General features: G+C 43.2%; 1 protein-coding gene across 11 annotated transcripts in view; it reads right to left on the reverse strand.

Moving 5' to 3' along the window:
- Positions 1 to 13049, reverse strand: part of LOC112563323 (cytospin-A-like) — a 44316-nt gene that overhangs the window by 27813 nt on the left and 3454 nt on the right. For 2 of the 11 annotated variants that reach the window (XM_025237217.1, XM_025237210.1), the window contains exon 3: positions 10937 to 10962. The exons of 1 other annotated variant lie outside the window; for it this stretch is intronic. In XM_025237217.1, coding sequence (XP_025093002.1) covers positions 10937 to 10945 — 9 coding nt within the window. In that variant the 5' untranslated portion in view covers positions 10946 to 10962. Of the gene's footprint in view, positions 1 to 4888; positions 5193 to 8600; positions 8764 to 10743; positions 10784 to 10936; positions 10963 to 13049 lie in introns of those variants that run through there. 8 more of the 11 variants (XM_025237206.1, XM_025237204.1, XM_025237212.1 and 5 more) reach the window with 7 other exon arrangements.

The raw sequence follows: 13049 nt of genomic DNA on the forward strand, positions 1-13049 counted from the left end.
AGAACAGCGTGTGAAAGTGTGAGCCTATAGTACGTGGTCATCCCAAGAGAACAATCAAAAGCACAAACTCAGATGCATGTGAATACAAGGCAGACACGAGGCGGGGAGTGTTCAGTGGTAGGGAACTCAATGAAATCACACTCAACGAAAAGTTATTGATACCTGAACACAAAAGCCTAAAACAAAGCATATGAAGTCATGTATAGCACACATTGATGATGACTCAAAGCGTTCAGTCCAATGAAATTATGAACAGATAAACAAAGAACAAAAAAGCCCCCCAAAAAAACAAAAACAAAAAACCAAACAAACAAACAAAAAAAACCCAAAACAAATTAGACTTTTAATGTCAGTCCAGGATGGTCAAAGATTAGCAAGTCTGTATCAAAATGAATTTGGAAAGGCGGCGTAATGTTATTATACGGATATTACTATAAAGTGGACATTTTAACAGAAAGTGCTCAGCTGATTCACTTAAGAGACTAAATGAACATGAGTTGCTTGTTTATTAACCCTGTTATTATTCCACTACATAACCTAGAATGTAAAACGTGGTCAGCACTAGTGATAACAATACAAAGCATGAACTTCACTGTCAGACATGACCTGTTGAACTCAGAACTTGAAGTCCTGGATTAAACTATTGTAGTAGGCTGTTCCACATATTTTGAAACAAGAATTTCACTTCGGTGTGGAACGACGGGAACATCACAACCCCGCTATTACCTCCATGAAATTTTCCTCTGACCCTCGCCCCTGTTGCTTGCCCTGGCATGTAAAACACCCCCCACTCAGGCCGAGGTGCGGATGGTGGGTGGGAGAGTTAGAAACCACCCACTCGATCATCTTCTCCATCCCTCCCCTCCCCACTAGCACTGTGATCCGCTTGATCTTGGCGATCAATGAGACGAGCATGCGCCATCCCTCCCCCTCCCGACTCCACCCAGGATTGGGAGGTGACATCTGTTTGCCGATCTTGCCAGCCCCTAGCTAGGATCGCTGACGTCCCCCGATAGCTGTTAACCTCGTCCGTCACCTCGCCGCGTCTCCGTCCTCTGACCCCTTTAACCCTTTGACCCGCCGAATCCGGTCAGCGTGCGAGGCGACAAGTTGTCCGGACTGCACGCAAGCATTACCGTACTCGTCCTCCTCGCGCACGGGTGGGCGGCAAGCTTCCACCACCCTGTGGATCCCCGGCTGTCACACTGTGCTACCCGTACCACTACCGGTAGGTATGACGGGTGGTACACGAGAACCATGACTAACTTCTGGACTAATAGATATATAAATATTCGTAGGGGGTAGGGTTGGAAGGTGGTACTCAAATTTTCGACAGGCGTACTCGTCTGGAAAAGTTTAAAAACTGCGGCTGTGGATTGAATGGGAAAGCCAGCAGTACCGTAGTCCTAACCCTCAGACTCCCTTGGCGCATGATAAGAGGCATGTGTCTCAGTAGCTCTCAGGCCTGCACACTAAGCCCTCACAAAGCTGCTCCCAGACGCCGATTTCACTAAGAAATGTTTCTATCCCTCTCCTCCCACGAATTGACAAGAATTCTCGGCAGCCAACCAAAGAGCCCAACAATGTACCTCGCTCCTAATCAATCTGCATTTGATTGGAATAAAACAGATGAAGAATTTATTTGCCAAGTGACAATGCACGAACAGGTTTTTATGTAGTACGTCGGTAGGTGGAGAGAGAACATTTACAATTCTCAGTGGACACGGTACTTCATCCTACTGACGCTCACGTGCTTCAGACAGCAGCCACGACACACCTGACTATGAACAAGTCATCCATTTCCCACACCGCGATACTCGGAAGACTACATTATTAAATCACTTTTTTCCCCGAAGTCCACCGTTATATCATCGACTAACGACTTAGCCCTCCTTCTACATCACCGAGCTCTATTCATATTAGCAGTTGCTATGCGTGACGTCACTAACGCTCTGACCGAGACTGTGATGCAGGTGCAATCAACCACTGTCGCTGCTTTATATATGCTGTGAATGCCTCGAGATAGACAAATCTGAAAACTTACTTTAATCACGAACTTGTATTACTGGACTGCTGGCAGACGAATATTTTCCAATCAACAACTAAAACGAGGCACGAGACTACAGAGCTTCCGGTGTAGTCACATTGTTTAGGCTCGCCGAGACTAACAGCGGAGAACTTGGCAAGACTAAGCGTTGGTCTCGGCAGACAGACAGCAGTCCACCTATACACGTCCGTGCTTTGATCAGGAGTGATGCGTTTCGTCAGCATTTGCGTTTTACCCGCCTCCAGCGCACACACAACCTCTCTCTCATTCATTCACTCCATTTCTCCACATACGGCGATATATGAAATGAAATGTCGAGCTGTACAGCAGACTGTGAGGCCATTAGCTGCAGTGCGCTGCCTAAAACGAGATCGGGATGCGGATTGCAGGGAAGAGCCGCCGTAATGCAACACAATTCCCGCTGTTGTTGTTGTTGTTGATGATGATGTTGTTGTTGTTGCTACTGTATTCTATCTTCACAGAGTCTATCCCTTCTCTTCTCCAATCCGACCCCACCCCACACGCACAGCCACTCCTATAAGCTCCTGAGTATATGTAGAGCAGCAACAAATGCTGAGCAAGACGTTGGAGCAGAGGGCGAGAAGGGTGTCGGGTATCTACCCGCAGGTGTTGAGGCTTAGCGTTTATTACCCGACGATTTAAGACATTCTAGTGTCACAACTTTCGTGTCTACCCTGAATTTGTGGTCCTCTAAGTGGGGCGGTGTGGGATGGATCACTGACTGCCTAGAAGCGTCAAGCCATTCCTCAACCGCATTGCAGCAACAGTTGGTGAGAGATCCGGGTAGCACGACGGCCCGACCACGTGGACTGACATACTCTATCGTGGGTTTCCACTTGATCACACGGACAGTGGATATAGTCACCCTTGTCTTGGACTCGTTCAACTCTGTGGTTCACTCGCGAGTTCGCCTTTCAAATATCTTTCAAACAGATACCCAGCTCAAGACCTCGGAGTGGCAAAACGTCACTACTGATGTTCGCGGCTGAGGGAGGGAGGCAAAACGGGAGGTGAGAGGGGGAACTGTGGAGTCTGATAAATAATGTACAGTGACTATTATGATCCATAAAATAAGTATACAGCGAAATTAGGCTGCAAGAAGAAAATCTTCTCTTCTCCAGAAGTCTAACGAATTGCTGGCAGTAGTGATGATGATGATATCTAATTACGGAATTCATCCCGAAAATACTTAAAGCGGTTAGGTGGCGCAACGGTTAGCGACTATAGCCGCGTGAAACATGTCCTACTCTCTAAGGCTCACCTGTCTGCCTCCTCCATGTCCACAGACCTTGTAATGATCCGACCCAGACAGGGAGGGTCGGTCTAGTTAGAAGAAACATCCTACCAACGCGCCCCCAGCTGCTGCATGCTAGCAACTCAATGATTTATATTTTATAACTAACGGCCAGGACAAGGTATCTCGCACCAGGACCTGCGTCCTGTCCCCACTTTGGCTCAAACCCGTTGCGAACACTTATTATTATTATTAATTTGTTTCTGACGAACACAGACACGAAAATACTGGTTCACGGTCACGGAGGCTGTGTAAAGTGGCTACGCCTGATCGCTCACACAGTAACTAACTCAAGCTTGGCCAATATGTGGGTGAGGTGGCTGGCTGTACTCATGTTGCGTCACTCTTCCCGCTTGGTGCAGGCTACAAGACTAAGGAGTACCTCGTCACCACCATTTCTTCCCTCTTCCCGTCGTCTATGAATAGCAAAGTGTGGCGCATGCTGAGAATAAATTAGAGACACGATTCACCGACCAGCAACGCTGAATAAATAAATAATGACGTTTGTGGTATGAAAGCCAACCTTTGACCCCGAGGCAGGAAACGACAGGCGACGCGAGAACGTGGTCAGCCCATAGTTTGTGGCGAAGAATCGGCACGTGACTACAGCCAACAACAGGCAGGTTGTTGTGCCTTCTCCTGAAACGGAAGCTGACAGAGGGACGAGGAATGTTTCCCATTCGCAGTGATGGCATGCAAGAGGAGGCTAATCGGGACAGGAGGACCTCCGTCTCCTTCTCCCTTCTCTCTCTCCTCGCCCGCCGGCTCCGCGGAGGAACCAAAATAGACGATAGATGCCGATGTAAGGCACCGTTAGGAACATTCTAGAATCTAGAGTAATACCTGAGCAGCAGCGAGGATTGTGTATTGTCAATAATACACGACTACATGACACCAGTGTTATAAACTTATCTGACCAGCATACCATAGGCAGGATTCGTTAGTCAACTGTCATGTCAATAAGTGGCGCATGACTGTACCACAAGACCGGGACAGAGTGAGAGAGAGAACAATGAACAAATCTTTATTTACGAGGGTAACAGAATAACAAAAGTTACTCAAGGACTAATAAGTAAAAATTCAGAGGGCGAGCGAGAGCGGAAGGGGCCTAGCGACAGACAAGCACAGATGAATGTTTAGGAATTAAAACACTGGACTACTGAGCCTCCCCACCCATCACCCCCGCTCTAGGAAAGAAAATGCCAAAACTGAAGAATTTTAGTAAATGCAGGTTGCGCAGGCACGGACAACGCCCAAACAATTTAATTTCGAGGAAAGGTTTGACACAAGGCCGACGGCAAACATGTTGAGATTATGTTTCAACAAAATTAAGCCTTGATGGTTCCTGCCTTGGAGTCGAGACCACGCTAGGAGGCTATCACTACAGGATTACTAAGGACGGATACATCAAACATCACATATAAATTATTTCCTTACAGATTACGAGATGTCCAGTGTAGAAGGGCACAGTGGTCTGTCTCTCTCACACACACACACAAACATATAAACCACAAAGTCCTGTTTACCGGAGAGATGAAAATATCTGCTGTTGCTATTTGTGGATGACAGCCACTTGGTGGTGAGACCAGGCTCCAGGTCAGATAATGAGGACCCGATGTTGCAGGAGGTAATTGCGGCGGTGGACACAATCCGGTTACAGCCCAGCCCACCCTGCTGCACGGCAAACGTCGGTCTGGCTTGTCGGGGTACCATTGCGTCTCTGTCACAAACATGAAATTCCTCGCCAGACACCAGCATCGACCTCGGCCTCCCAGCAGGCGCCGGCTCTGGCTACAGGTCTGCAGTAGTGCGCAGGACAGAGACTAATGTGCCCTTCCACTGCAGTCTGTGCTGGCAGGACGAACTGGCCGGTGCCCATACTCATGAAGAAAGTCGACCTAGCGGGTTAGTCTACCCAGGCTGGGTACATTTGCTACCAGCAGATGGTGGCTAAAATAATGTATGTGGTTTCTGGGTAGGACTACCCAACCATTTTGGCTTAGTTTCTTACCAGTCTGTCATGGACAATATATCGGAGATGTAATAAAAAATGAGTAAGCGGTTTTTACCTAATAAATGAAATAAAGTATGGTGGTACAGGGGAACCGTTCAGTAATTACCGGTTTAGATTTAATTAATGAGTGAATCCTGGCAGATGTCACAAAGCAAAACCTTGACTTATCCAGCGACCCTTCCAGGAGGACTCCCAGGTGGCGGTCTGTCCACTCCTTGACGTAGCTCAGCCACCATCTCTTCTGCTCGCCTGGTCGACGGCCTCCCTCAACCCATCCTTGGAGGACCGTGTAGGCCCCACGTGCCACGTGACATGCCGGAACCATACCAGCTTTCGCCGCTTGACTACCACACCTAGCAGAGGCACTTGGGAACCAATCAAGACTGTGACTGCGGACTAAACCGTTGGGCTTCTGTTCTCTGTAAGAGACGTGAAGCAGTCCAACACCGAATCAGCAACTAAGGCCACATCACGGCCAGACAGCCAGCCTCTAAACGGATGTCACATGGAGAGAACTCAGGCTGCAGGACCTTGACTCTTTCATCAACTGAGTCAGATGGGTGTCCTCCCTCTAAAGCAGGGCACAGTGCGTACAGAACCACGTGACCCAGCAAACAGTCGACCTGTAACACTTACAGCCACAAGCCGGGGTTGAACACCTGTATCCACTATAGCAAATCTTCATTGTGGATGACAAAGAAATTCTCGGATGCTAAATTGTGGCCACTGAACCAAGCGAGGACTGTGTCGATTCAGACTATGGCTGCCATTTTTGCTTTCTCTCAGCAGGTGAAGCATTTTGTCAAGTACCCCACGTACACGCATGACAGCAGTTTTAATGCTAACCTGTTACTAATCAAAATTATGTTCCTACATTAAAACGTTACACCTAATGATGGGGGTTATACTCAGAGGGTATGAGGAGGTGTGAGAATAAAAATTATTTCATCTCTCGAATTTTTTTTTCTTTTCCCCAGTTACAGTACTATGATTTTATATTTGATTTTATCACCACCCCACCCCTTTCTTCTCTCAATATTCCAGGGTATATAAGACATAACTAAGGGCTAACTTTGGGGGGAACTCAGTTCTGTCACTGAGGCAAGAGGCGGGGATAGCGAAATAATGAGATGCACCTGTCCACGTGCGTGAGTCAACTGCCGATGGCGTGAAATGCTAATCTGATTGCTTTAATTCACGCTTCTGCCTCCACATCTCGGGATGCGGTGGTGGTGGTGGTGGGAGGGAGCGAGAAAAGCGGCGTGCCGTCGTCAGCACACTGCCCCTCGATACTATCTACCTTAATTTTGCGGTCCAACCCCTCCCCCGACATCGACCTTGGTTCCTCACCGGTGTCAAAGGCCTTGAAGTCAAACACTGTACAATCACACGTTTGCCACTCGACTATCAAGGTGTCAACCAGGGCTCGCATCACCGTCGGCACTGACATGTGATGAAGCATAAAGGGTCGGGCTTTGTACCTTCGGCAGGCAAGGGACAGGTGTTGGGTACTGCGAAACGTGGTGGTGGTTGGGAAGGAGGTGGGATGGTGGGGAGGTTAAAAAAAAAAAAAAAACTAACCGATGAGACACGTTCACGGGATGTTATGGGTGTCACATCGAGGCGGATAATTCTACTGAGGTGAGACAAAGCACAATCTTCAGCATCATCGTCGCTGTAACCACACACAGGTTGGCGCTCGTGGTCTTTCACTCCTTCAAGACACCCGTACAGTAGCGGTGGCCGTTCTGCAGCTCCATCCAAGATTTCTAAAAGCACGTGCTGACCAGAACACTGAGGGTCTGGTATGGCTGTACGGGTTACGGTCCATTTCCTGCCCCCGGACATGCTGCATGATGCAACGTTATGACTCCTTAGTCTATGCACGATGTGGTGCGGCGAGTGCATGCGTCATGCCTGTACAATGATGCGGGGCGGGGACGCGAGTTCATTTCTGCGTGCCTGTCGACTCGGCATCCTTTTCACACCTGTTAACACCTGAGTTATGCAAAGTGACAACATCCTGTATGTGAACCACGCCAATTTTGTTTTGTTGTGAAGAGGCGTGCATGTCTAGACTTTTCCCACGGTTCTGGCTTTCTTAGGATGAAATCAGATGCGGTTCCGCTACTGCTTACTTAACGAACGACATCACGTTTCTTGTAAGTTAATAAGCATATAATTGCAGGCTACAACGACAAAAGACGCTGGGCAAACATTGACGCTGTGACAAATAATGGAAGAAAACGATCAGTTTTGTTGTTTTTTTTTCTAACGACAACCAAAACGAGCATTCTTTTTTTCCTTTTAGTTTCTTGGTAAAGAAAGAGCTGGTTATAACGAAGAGCACGCTTTCAACTGTTTTCGAAGCAGGGTGGGTAAAGTGAAGGAGAACCCAGTAGCACAAGTATCCCCACCCCGAAAAACAAAAAACCGCTGCGGTTCGGACGACCACCATCTTGTGTTTATTTACCTGTCCTCGCTTCGACAGCAAACTCAGCAAGAAAATCGCACAAGCATTTGTCTCACCTTCTCTGTATGTGTCATCACTGCCTGAGCTGGCAAAGACACCCCCTGGTGACTGTTTATAGCAAGCGAGAACAAAACTGTGAAACAGTTCCTACAACAATAGTCAATTGCTTCCATGTCTCAAGTAAATAATAACGAAAAATAAACAGAAGCCTATAAACTCAAATCAATTAAACAAAATCAAAACCAAATAATCAAAGAAACAGAAGCACAAAAAGTCGCCAAAAAGTTTTCTCGTTTGTAAACAATTGCAATTTCCATTTCTGTCCGCCACATCAAACTTAACATTGTCCGCTCTGTGCTGAAAGCGATAAATACTAGAACTACCCTCCCACTCCAACCCATTAAGCTGAATTCATTTCCCTACCTGCGGCCTGACTCATCGCCATAGATATCTTCTATTTTCAATTGGCTGCTCAGGTGACTGGCAGCCTGGTATTCACCTATTGAAAAGTGTCTTTACCAAATTTGTGCCCATCCACTGTTCGTTTTGATTTCCCATCCCCTACATGGTCAAAGTGAACGCTGAACTGGCATGACACTTTGTTTATTCACCCAAATGTAACAGCTAGGTGTGAATAGTGTGTTCTCCATTAGCAAACTGAAGGAAAAGGATTAATGTTTGCTAGAAGCAGTCCCTAGAAATGGCCTGTTGTCTGAATGCAAGAACACTGCTAGCTCCCTTAGTCCCTCACCTGATTCCTGGGGTGAGTTGACGGGAAATTTCTCAAACCATGAAAGAACATAATCCAGACACTTGTGTATGTTCTGCTCGACACATTTAAGCTACTGTCTTCACAGCAAACATATCAAGTAAATCTACTGCTCTGCTGTAACTTTTCCTATAGTGAATGTGCAACTTCCTGGAACCTTTCATAAGCCTGCCAGTGGTCAACAACTAACAAGTACTGATCGTCTGTCATTTTGCAATCTTGTCTCACTCAAAGGAGTTCTATTAATATCTTCTTTACTAAGCCCCTCAACGATCACGCCTCCAACATACATATTTCACGAGCTCATATCATAGGTCAAAGGCCCTCCCTGGCCTCACTATCAATGTACTCAGCTCTTCAAACTATGTTAAACTGTCAAACTGCAGGATTTATGTTTCGCATAACATTTCAGGAGCAATAACTAACATTGGGAACTAGGTGTGGGACCAAAAGAAGGGGCCACTCAACTGGCAATTAAAAACCAGGGTGTGAGAGAGTGTGCACACCGACTCCCACATTTGAGTGAGTAAATGATGTGGAAACAAGTTTGACATAAAAACATACAATACACATGTATGTAAAAAATAGTGTACCTAGCCTAATATATTAAACCATCTATCATACAGATTCTCCCAAAATACAACGCATATGAAGACATCTCAAAGCTGTAAGACATTTAAAAGTTCCTAGTTCCCAAAAGCATAATCTTCAGGTTAAAACCTACCTTATACTCTGGAGACCTGAAACATGCTGGACACCATGGGAAACAGGCGCTATATACACATATTCCTACACTTAAAATCTGTTTAATGTGGCAAGCACCTCCTCTTTATTATTCACCCATTTCTCTGGCTCAACTGGCCAACAGCATTCTCTCCTCACCTTACCCCACCCCAACTTCTCAGTTGCCCAAGGGTATGGAGCAGTGGGAAAAAGTTATTTCTTTTGGTTAGGGGTGAATGGAGGGGGTCAAGAGTAGGGAAGCCAAACTGTTTGCAGACGATCACAATGAGTCACGCATAACAGCTCAATCCGTTTGGCTGTAAATCTGTTTGCCTAAGATTACTCAGTGTCAGGCAAATATACCTCAGATTTGCGGCAAGCTCTCTGAGACATGATCGGTTCTGCTTATTGCCCTTTACAATGTTGAATATTCTATTTAAACAGTACCAAGTTCCCATATCTGAACCCCAGAACTCAGATATTATTTCTGGATCTCTCTCATGCATGCACTTGTGTGCATACACACACAATACTCGTTCAATTCAGCCATTTATCATGAGGCATTTAAGTAATGTTTGAAGTAAGCAATGAAAATATAGAGCCAGTATGTTTGAAAAAGGGTAAGTGAATTATCCTGAGTCCAGGTGCATGCTAATAACATTGTTCATGCAAATAGTATTCCTCTTGGTGTAAGAGCACACCTTGTTTTCATTAGTAGATCACGTTCAAGCAGTTACAGTGACAAACTACCTATCAATGCTATCTGGTGTGAAGTTTTACAAACTGTTGCAGTTGCCAATCATCTTTTGATGATATTAAAACCTCAAAACTGATATCAACACTTGGGTTATTTGTGCTAGAAGCATTACACCAGAGATCAGAAACCTTTTGGAAAAAAAAATTAGCAAAAATCAACATATCTGAAGGATAAAGTAAAAGATGGGCGTGGTGAAAATGAGTGATAGAGGGGTGCAGCAACATCAGCCATTAAAGCTGGTAAGCAAAACTCACTAGACTTATTAAAGAACAGGATAAGCAAAACATGCCAATATGGTCATGAGTGCAGCTATTGTATAAGGCTTTAAAGCTTTATTATAATGCAATGGTATGTGGAGTGGAGGTACTTAATGCTGATTTTCAAACACCTTAAATGTTAAGCAAGCTGAAACTGACAGAATAAAGGGTACCAGCAGGTCATGCAGGGGAAATAGCCTGCTGATTGCTTTCAAAACTATTAACAATATTCTGTTAAACTAAATTTGTAATTAACATTAAAAATTGAATTCTAAAACTTTTGCAAAGAACTGTTTAGCAAATTCAACAAATAACATTTAAATAATCAAATGATAACTTCCAAACTCTTGATGAGAAATTATTGAAAACAAACTGCAAATTCACTGACCATAACTTAAGCATGATAACCAATGGATGCTGAAAAGGCACTGGAAAAAAAAATCATGCAGTGAGTACTTCATCATAAAGTTTGAAACATTTTCAAATATGCAGCCAGGTGATGATGGAGTTCAGAAGTTAATATGGTGATGCAACACCCCATGGGGGAAAAAAACAATACAAACATCATTGTGTATACACACCTCATCCATGATGACAAGTTTGGTGGCTGCAGTGAAAATAAATGGGTGTCAAGTGCATCAAAACAAGTCTCATAGTCAGCACATTTTTTATACATTCAGGATAAACGACAGAAATAAAGTGGTCTCTACTGCTTTGCAAAACCTCATATTTACTGTTAGTTAAAAGTGTGTGCTATTGAGTCCACATCTGTGGAATCTCATTTAACAAAATGGGGAAACAGTACAGAATAAAAGAAAATACTAGATAAGATACTGTGCAAGTTCAAGAACAGTATAATAAATACGCATAAAAGACTAAAAAAAAATTTTTTGAACAAAAAATTAAGCCAAGATAGTGAAACAAAGAAAAAAGAAAAACAAAAGTGCTAGCAATTTGTGGAATGTAACAGTATCATTATTCTCTTATACTTTGCTATGACTATTCACTTGTGACTAATATTTATGCATCTATTCTGCAAACAGCATGTGTTTAATATGCTTTGAGTTTAAAGTGAACTCTCTACTCCTAAGAATGATGAAAGATTTTCTAATATACTGAATCATGAAATATAGAATCTTCATTATCATTCCTTGTAACTCCAAATCAGAGTATTGGCCTGCATCGCAATTATTCACCTGTTCTGGGTAACATTCTTTGCTTTATTTGACATCTTCTAGACCCCTGGTTTTCAAACGTTTCCAGACAAGTACCACTTTCGAAAATTCGAATTGACCAAGTACCACCTCCCAACCCTACCTTCTAAGAATATATATACCAGTAACTAGTCTACAACTTAGTTGTGGTGCTCATGTACCACCCATCATACCTTCACGTACCAGTAGTGATATGCACACCACAGTTTGAAAACCAGGGATCTATATAGCCTTTAGCTCTCTATCTAGTGTTTCAATCATGATGTTTATATCTAATTAACAAACTGAAGAAAATCTTCTAGAGACTCATCAATCTTTACTCTGTCATTTCCGAAGCAAATGATCACTTGATCCGGAACACACTGAAGGTAAGTAGCATGCACTTTTATCAGAACTAGATCGACTGGAACTGGTAGTAACAGAATGTATTTTATTTCTACTGCATAGTAAAGACAAAAGTAAATCCAGATAATACTGTTCAAAAGATTTCTTTATCACCTCTTCCAGTACATGTATTACTCTTTTGATACTTTATCAGTTAATTTTTTTGCCTTAACATTGTTTAAACACACTCATAACTCATTTCTGACAGTTCAGAGCAATATAGCAAGATTTATCATGAACACATAAGCTATTAAAAAAAAAATTTAAAAAAAAGCGACGCATAACAAATATTTATTTAACACTGCAGAACTTAATAGTGATGCTCAAAACTAGCATTACAGAGACAACAGCCTATAGTATGTCTGCATAGTAAGGGTTATCTCCCCTGCATAGGGCTACACTTGTACTGTGATGTTCTTTCCACGACTACTTTATATTTTTTTTTTTTTTAACTTTTCTCCCTTAAAGACTAATATTCTACTACTATTTACAATTTTAAAATCATTCCTATCATAAAAAACTGTAGTTGATATATGTATATGAAAATGCCACACATAAAAATGAAACTTGTTTCCCTCTGAATCTTAATTTTCTTTGATAGTTGGTTAAAATAAACTGTCCTAAATGATGGAAAATTAAAAGTTACGTAAAATAATTAATCTGTCTTTACTTTTTAAGCTGTAATATGAACAAAAGTACAAAAACAATTCTTTGCTTACTTTTCAGTTACAATAACATGCTAAATTTCAAGAGGCTGAAACACTGGATGTGGTAAGGAACATAAAACTAAGCTTTTTAAAAAAAATGCCATGCATCATATCACCAAAAAACAAGTTTTAAATCTTTAAATAGGTAACCTCTTCCACCGGCTGTAATTTCAAGCGAAGACAACCCACACACAAAGCCACAGCAAAAATTTTAATTTCATAGCATTGCTGAAGGCAGGTATGAGCTGAATGTTTGGAAGGTCGGGATGCCAGTTATTCATTAATGTCAAGATCAGAGAAGTGTGTCTCTCCTTTTCATAAATATCATCAATCTTAATCATTTTTTTCTTTGAAGATGTATTCATAGACCTCAAAAAAGTTTATTCTGA

This window comes from Pomacea canaliculata, linkage group LG4, assembly GCF_003073045.1.
Source record: "Pomacea canaliculata isolate SZHN2017 linkage group LG4, ASM307304v1, whole genome shotgun sequence".
In the NCBI taxonomy this organism is placed as follows: Eukaryota; Metazoa; Mollusca; class Gastropoda; order Architaenioglossa; family Ampullariidae; genus Pomacea; species Pomacea canaliculata.